The following is an 8,462-nucleotide window of genomic DNA, read 5'->3' on the forward strand; positions in this document are numbered from 1 at the left end:
TGGCCTTCATTCCACTTATTCGAGCCCTAGAGGTCATCCCTTCTATACGGGTGCTTGCGTATGCCGATGATATAACCTTATGGTGCTGTCACCCAGATACGTCTGTCCATCAGGCGGCCCTCCAGCATGCGCTGGATATATTGACATTTCGCCTCCCTCCTTTGGGCCTAACTCTTTCGCATACAAAATCCTGTTTCATTCGAATTGGAAATAAAGCTGGCTTACGGAAAGCTCCCAATATAAATTTTATGATAGATAATACCCCAATTCCTCAGGTACAAACCGTTCGCATTCTTGGTCTTCTTCTACATTCCTCTGGGACTGGCACACCGTGGCTGACAGCCATCCGTAAGACCGCTCACGCTACTTTAGGTCTCATTCGTCGCATAGCTATGCGCTCTGGCGGCGCGCGTGCTCACACGGCCCGCCAGCTTGTTAGCTCTGTACCCCAGCCACGTATAATATACCAGGCACAGTTTCAACGTCTCACCCGCAGACAGTGGGACTCCCTTGAGGCCATCAATCGTGAGGCTATGCGTGCAATAACGTACCTCCCCCGCCTAACACCCATACCAGTACTTCAGGAGTATGCCCAGCTAAATACGCTCACTGAACTCGTTGATCAGCGGACGGCAAACAGAGCTCGCAAACAGTCTTTACAATTACATCATTTAAAGACACTACCTCCATGGTCGTACTGCCAGCTCACGGACAATCGCCCCACTGCTTCCCCGTCGGTATCATCCGCACATCTGCCTGAAGGGTGCATATTATATACCGATGCATCACATACTGCAGAGCGAGGAGTTACTGCCGTGTATAGTCCCTCTCATCCGCATCTCAACACTCACGTGACATATACCGCGGATACGTGCACCCCTCTGGCACTGGAACTCCAAGCAATTTACAATGCTATACATTCCCTCCCACCAGTTCCTACATTCAATGCAGTTCATCTTTACACAGACTCTCTCACTGCCCTTAAAGAGCTTAAGGCCGTTCGACGCACATTCCAAATAACACAGTCTATACATTTGCTATGTTCAAAGTACCCATGTCCTATTCGCATACACTGGATTCGCGGCCATGCTCGCGATCCCCATAACATACAAGCAGATGCTATGACGCATATAAACACATCAGCCGATCCACCACCTTCCCCTCTTCCCCCAGATCCGTTCCTGTCCCACGTTTCCGATTCGCAAGTTCTGCGCCACCGAACACGCGCTCTCATTCCTCCGTGTTCGCACCCTCTCCCCCGTAGTCTTACTCGGCAGGAGGAGGTGACAGTGCGCCGGATCCGGGCAGGGGCGGCTCTGACCCCATCTGTTCGACATCGATGGCGGGAAAAAGACTGTATGGTCACTTCTCGTGCGAACGTGTAGTAATGAAATCTTGCACACGCAAACACGACGGCTAGCAGTTCTTTCTCGATTTGCGCATACTGCTGCTGGGTGGCTGTGAGAGCTGCTGAAGCGTAGGCCACGGGTCTGCCTTCTTGCAGTAAGACTGATCCCATTCCGTAGGAGCTGGCGTCCGTAGAAATTGTCACGGGCTTTGATGGATCAAAATAGCGAAGAACGGGTGCCGTAATCAACCTTGAGTTCACGAGCTTGACGATGTCGGTATGTTGTTGCGTCCAGTGCCAGTGAACATCCGTCTTCAGTAGTTCACGAAGGGGGCTTGTGAGTTCCGAAAAGTTGGCAATGAATTTCGTCAAGTAGGTAACCATTCCAAGAAATCTCTGCAGTTCTTGCTTGTTTGTTGGCAGTGGCATAGACTCGATGGCTGTCACCTTTGCTGGGTCTGGAGCAATCCCATGGGATGATTGTTGGTGTCCAAGGTATGTAATGGACGTCAAAGCCAGCTGGAGCTTTTCCTTGTTAAGTTTCAGGTTGTTGGCTCTGGCGATGGTCAGCACCTGTCTCAGGTCGCCCGCATGTTCTTCAAGGTTTCTTGATGCCACAAGGATGTCGTCAAAATAGGGCTTGACAATTGGTTGCTGCTCAAACACCCTGTCTATGGCTTGTTGGAAAAGTTCAGGAGCTGTTGCAAGGCCAAATGGAACCCGAAGGAAACGATAGCGTCCCCAGGGCGTCGTGAAAGTGCACAAGCGCGAGCTTGGCTCGTCTAAGACCAGCTGGTAGAATGCACTTTTAGCATCGAGAACAGAGAAAATCTTAGTACCATTCAGCGTTGCAAATAACTCTTCAGGGACTGGAACCTGATAGTGCTGTCTTTTCACAGCTACGTTAAGGTTGCGAGGGTCCAAACACAGCCTTACGTTGCCATCTTTTTTTGTGAATAATGACAACTGGGTGAACCCACTCGGAAGGCTCTGTCACCTTCATTATGATGCCGTTCTCTTCCATCCGTTGCAGTTCGGCCTTCACTTTGTGCTCTATTGCGCAGGGTACTCGGCGTGGAGCTGACACCGTAGGAACCACTCCTTCTTTTAGTTGTGTAGAGCACACCCCAGGCAATTTCCCAATGCCTTCAAATACATCAGAAAAGTCGTCGAGCACGTTCCTTATGGTCTGGGTTGCTGTGCATGCAGCTACAGTTGTTCGCTGCGGCTGTACTCTTTTGATGAGCTGCAATGCCTTGCTTGCGTCGGCGCCTAAGATTGGCTTTAGCGGCTGTTTGACGACGAGGAAATTCAAGATGCAGGAGTTTTCGCTCGCTGAGCATTTCAGTTGGCATTCAGCATATATAGGAAGTTCCTGCCCGCTGTACGTCGTCACTCGTGCATGCGTCGGCTTCATGTCTGGTTGCATACGCCAGTTTCTGATTTGATGCATGGGCATGATGTTCACGTCGGAGCCGGTGTCCAACTTGAACCCGATGCTGTGACCATTCACGCAGACTGTTTCGAACCATTCTGAGGCACTGTTTACGTTGTTAGATCGAGGCTCTCCAGGAAGAATTCTTGTTGCTGATCCTGCTGCTGAGGACCTTCAAGGAGCCCGATTCGCTGACTTGAGTTGCTGCCTCGTTGGCGTTGTTTACACATGCTCGAAAAATACCCGAATTTACCGCAGGCGTAACAGTTGTGACCGTAAGCGGGGCAGGCGCGCGGCTTGTGCGTTGTTCCACAGCGCGAGCATTTGCGTTGCTGCTTCTGCTGCGGGATCGAATGCGGGGTCCTCGAAGCTGGTAGTTTTGACGAGTTCCATCTTTTCTGATTGTTTATGGCTTGCACTTCAAGCTTGGGCTCTTGCAGGTCTTTTACGTGCTTCTTAGAAATCTCTGCTGCTTTGCACGTTGTAATTATTTTGTCAAGCGTGAGGTCCCGTTCACGGAAAAGTCGCTCCCTCAATGCTGCGTCTCTAATTCCGACAACGATGCGGTCCCCTATGAGCCTCTCTGCTTTTTCTCCAAAGTCGCATTTTTCTGCTTGCCTCCGGAGGTCAGTTACAAAGTCGTCGAACGGTTGGTTTGCTTTTTGTTGCATTGAAGACAGCCGACACCTGTATTACGTTTTTGTATGGCTTTTACAGAGCGTCGAACTGCTCGAGGAGGTACGTAACTTGATCCGGCGTCTGCGCGCCGTCGGCGCTCGGAGGTTGAGGGGGGAATGTCTGGGCGACGCGGCGGCCGCGGGGTCCGAGAACATGGAGGAGTAGGGCCTTGCGAGTAGCGGGAGGCTTGCTGGCGTACTCACATGCGAGTTCGTAGATGTTGTAGGCGTCTTTCCAGCCTTCCCATGCCTGGTGCGGGTTGTCGCCGTGCTCGAAGTGAGGAGGTGGTTGCAGAAACACACTGGCCATATTTACGGGGTTCTAGGTTATTCTGACATCATGTTATGTAGGTTAATGTCGGAGAGACTGACGACACGGACCAGCCCAGTTGTGAACAGAAAAGGAACTAAGAAGGTTTATTCAGGATTTGAACTTGGGTCGCGGTTACGTAGGTGGCGCTGTCTGGAGCCTTGTTAGGATTGAGGCGGCCACAGGATGTGAAGCAGAGTTGCAGTTGTGCGCATACATAACACGACCCTAACCCTACGCGAGAGAACTGGGAGGCGGCCCTGCTTGGCTGCTCAGACCTTCAAGCCCAAAAGGATTTGGTTCAGAGAGCCAGGATGGCGGCTTCGACCAATGGGGTCCCGGACTAGGGACACCAACTAGTATGTGTGTCACCCTAGGAGGTTCACACCTCTACTTCAAATAAAAGTTTTTACCACCACCACCACCTCCTTCTGTCATGTGGCCGCGTGACGTCACATAAACAGCAGACCAATCTCTGTCTTGCCATGTCACCTGCCAACTACCCTTTGCACGAGGAACTCGTGGGGATGAGCGGACAGAGAGACAGATATGTGATCTTCGAGCCTGCAATCTGTAGCTTCAGTAAATCACCCGCCAGAGGCATGCTTGTGCTTTTTTGTACCGTCCTCCGTACACGACGCTGCCTTATCTCGTAATGGGGCCAATATAGTGCATTCGCATTGATAGGAATCGCACACAAGAGCCCGTGACCTGCGTCTGTGCCCGGCGCCCCCGTTTTACGCTGACAGTTTTTATTCACCAAATTATAACAGGGTACAACATAGGCAATGGTATGCGGCGTGCTGTAGTGCTTTGCCGAACAACCGCAACAGCAAGTTTAACGAGCTTTTTGATGTATATCTCTATCAAAAAAGAAAGAAAAGAAAGAACAAAGGCATCCGCATTCTTCAAAGATCATGATTTTAACTCAACGGCAACAAAAGGCCCCATTCTACAGACAGTCAGACGTCAGCGCTATGAGCGACAAACCACGAGCATGGCTCTGGAAAGTGACAGCTTACGTGCCAGGGAAGTGATTGATCGCATAGGATTAAACGACGCTCGCGACCACGCGACACGGACGATTTGGCAGTAGTTGCGAACGTGGTTTCTCATTTCAGAAGGGTGGCGAAGAGAATAGAACCTTCCGACCCTTGCATTCCCATCCGGACATGCCCCTAGGTAACGCAGGGACTTTCGTGCGACTTGATTAGCATTATTTAGCATAAAGCTTACAGGTTCTAAAGGGGGTGCTTAGCATTATTTAGCATAAAGCTTACAGGTGCTAAAGGGGGTGTGAGAGAATATCACAAATTAAGGGACTAGTGATTATGCTTGTTGCAAAGTGCATTTAAGAGAGAGAACGGAACCAGCGGTCTCTCGGAAGACATTAACTCCCTCGAGTCACACCGTTAAAGGCGGAGTTCATGTGTTCAAATTAAACAAACAAAATGACTATTTCTTCGTTTTTATCACTTTCCTCACAGAGAGCGCACAGGGCTACTCTGAAAAAGTCTTGAGACAGCATTCACCTGTTTGTTTCGTGTGTCAGCCCAGTTTCCTCAGCTCGCACTCGCAGGTCAGCTTCCGTTAAGATTCGAGGCAGCTGGCCGGTAAGGGAAAGTTGGCTGTGAAGAAGCCAGGTGAGAACCGTGTACAACGACCTGTTTATGCAAAGAGACGTGGTGCTCCCGCAGGTCACACTCCACGAGAGCATTGCCACAAGCCAGTTGGCCAAAGTGCACCTGCCTTCGGCGGCTGACTCCGACATGCACGGTGGGAGTCGCACTGTGGACAGGGTCTACGTGTGCCTCAGCGGGATCTACAAGCGCAAATCTTCGCTATGCGCCGGCATGACGGCTCAAGAGGTCACCCCAGCGTTCAATCTGGCTGGGTACACGATCATGCTGGATAGCAAAATCGTCACAAACGACGAGCGGATCTGTCTCGCCCTGGGAGTGGTGTTCTGCGCTGGGAGCTGGGACAGCTTCGTCACGTGGCCCTTCAGTCGACAGGTGAGGCTGCCGCTTTTGGGAGCGCCGTTCGCCAGTTGCTGGCCGGTGCGTATATTTAAGAGCGAGGATACAACGTCTATGTCTGTATTTAGGTTGTCTACAAACCACAGGCGTTTAGGGTGTGTTTCTTTTGAAGGACTGGTCAGATCACAGTATTCTGCTCCGTCATTTACCAATGTGAAAATAAAGAGAGCACCGCTCTACTATATGCAAAGCAGACATCAAGACAGTTCTTTGAAGGGAATTGCTCCTGCACTATGCTAACACTAGGAAAGAAAGAGCATGAATTACGATTTACTACACCAGATTTCAACGGGCGTCCAACGAGTGCGTAATAGGCGTTTCTATTTAGTTTTAGCAGCTTGCCACAGAACAAACGAAGCTAGATCTGGATGAAGCTCAACTGCTAGTGGAACGCTAACAATAATTTTTGTCGGTTTTTGTCCATGCGGTAGCGCTAGCTAACATTATTGTTAACCTCGGTATCTGTTTATATTCTTCTTTGCATTAAACCGTACGGCACCAGCTGGTACAACTTCAAAGATACTCACTATTGTTCATAGGGCGGTGATGTGAAGCTGAAACATTTTGCCACAGAGGACAGTTAACGGCAGCTTTATAAACTCATTCTGGCCCACTTTTGTAACCCTCTTGAGACTTCCTTAGAAGCTGCCATGAAATATCCTTAGGAACTAGTACTCACATCACATGGAACTACAAGTGCCTCGATGTCATACTTTTTCGCCGCTCAGTTCGCGAAGTGAAGCACTATATAAGTGGAGTGCATTTAGGTCGAACTTTGCTAACTTCTGCGGAAACACCCAGCAAGAGTGCATTTACCTTTACAATCGGGCCTCTGTCAGAAATATAAAGCGCACTGCAGAATCTGCATTGGAGTAATGCGAAAGCAAGGATGCTGCTGTTGATTGATTGTGGTTGCTTCATGTGGCTTAATTCACCTCTTGTTTACCAATTTTAGTCCTTGGTACTTTCAAATTGCGCGCCAATCCCTTCCTATGCCCTTTTTCGGCTTCACTTCTGGTCGCGTGACGTCACATCCTCTACGTCACATTAATTCACGTTTTGTTTACCTATTTTAGTCTTTGGTACTTCCAAATTGCGTGCCAATCCCTTCCTATGCCAATTTTCGGCTCTACTTCCGGTTGCGTGACGTCACATACTAGACGTCAGCTTAATTGACTGATTTAAATAACTATTTAGTATTTTATACATCTTGACGTGACCCTAATTGACGTAATTATTCATGTCAGTATTTGATACACTCAAATGTGGCGCCAAGTCAGTGGCTGAGACCATTTTCGTCTTTACTTTTGCATTTTTACCTGTAATTAATTACTTAATTACTTATTGGCCTAATTATTTTTTCGGACACAACATTACTTCACCCTATATCGATTGACACCATTCATTAACCTCTACCACTTCTCAATTATTCACAACTGCTGCGGACACGATTTTGGTGACGGTCTGCGGACAGAAATCTGTGAACATAGCGATGTAATGCTTTCGCATTAAAAAGCAAGCCGCTCTTACTGTCGCACTCTAAGAAATCATTTTCCAATGTCTCTTTTCATGGCCTAAGGCATCTCAACATCAAAGTGTTCGGTCTGAACCGGCAGTAATTCGAAAGCCCACTCTGGTCTATCGTAATATTGTTTTCAATTGCTCGAGATGTTTCTAACTTTCTGCAGAACATCGGCTTCTTGTTAGCTTTTATATAAGGCTTCATGTTCACCGCAGTTTCGGACTCATTTCTTTAAAAAAAAAAAAAAGAAAGGAACTGTTTTCACATATTCTTTATTGGACAAGGTAATGGTTGTAGCTAAACGCTTACTTCGAATTATTTTCATGATGCAGATTTCAAATTATATGCTTGTTATTATTTATCATGCATGCTGCTGTATGCACTGACTGTTCGCAGGTGACCCTGACGCTCGTCCACCCTGTTGACAAGGGGAAGAACATGTCGTTGCCGGCGTCTGTGCCGAACGACGTGGAGCGCTTCGAGTGCGTCAAGAAGCCGTCCCCTGAAGGCCCAAACTCTGCGATGCGCACTCGAATGGTCAGCTGGAATGAGCTGGAGCTCTCTGGCTTCATCGCCAACGACTCCGTTTGCGTTTCAGTTGAGTTCGATTGAGTTCACCGAAGGCTCTATGTGCCTTCGAGGCCTTGCTGCCGGTTCCTTCGTGTATTTCCAGCACCACGGAGAAAGCGTAATCTACTAAAGCCTCCAACTGCGCCACTCTCTTAATATGTAAGCCGCAAGCAACGAGCACTGAGCGAACCCTATAATATTTCGGCTCAAGTGCAATGCTGCCTATTTTTCCATCACTTTCCTGCCTTTTGTATTCAATTTTTTCAAATAAATGATTTTCATTGTAGCATATTATGTGTGCTTTACTGACGTTTTTGTACCATTAGTTCTTCTATTTTTTGCTACTACGGCAATCATTTCTAATAGTCCTGAAAAAAAAAACGCATGACCACCTGCCGCATGTCTGAATGCAAATGCAAGATCAGCCGTATAGTCATATGTTGGCAATTGCCAAACTACTCTTTTTGCGGATTGCAGTAGCTAAATAAGTGTGAGTTGTGTCTCCTACGAAAGCCCCGCTGCTTAGTGCTACATAAGACTTCGGAGCGTAGGTGCTAGCAG

The 8,462-nt window shown here is 48.4% G+C and overlaps 1 protein-coding gene across 1 annotated transcript in view; it reads left to right on the plus strand.

Moving 5' to 3' along the window:
* The window catches only part of LOC146186541 (uncharacterized), a 28,741-nt gene extending 20,552 nt beyond the window's left edge, over positions 1-8,189 (plus strand). Inside the window, exons 3-4 of the mRNA XM_084605709.1 lie at positions 5,468-5,785; positions 7,728-8,189. Coding sequence (XP_084461835.1) covers positions 5,468-5,785; positions 7,728-7,943 — 534 coding nt within the window. The 3' untranslated portion in view covers positions 7,944-8,189. The remainder of the gene's footprint in view (positions 1-5,467; positions 5,786-7,727) is intronic.
* Positions 8,190-8,462: the final 273 nt, after the last annotated feature.

The sequence above is a fragment of the Amblyomma maculatum genome, chromosome 6, assembly GCF_055883805.1.
Source record: "Amblyomma maculatum isolate TAMU_Amacu chromosome 6, ASM5588380v1, whole genome shotgun sequence".
NCBI classification, from domain to species: domain Eukaryota; kingdom Metazoa; phylum Arthropoda; class Arachnida; order Ixodida; family Ixodidae; genus Amblyomma; species Amblyomma maculatum.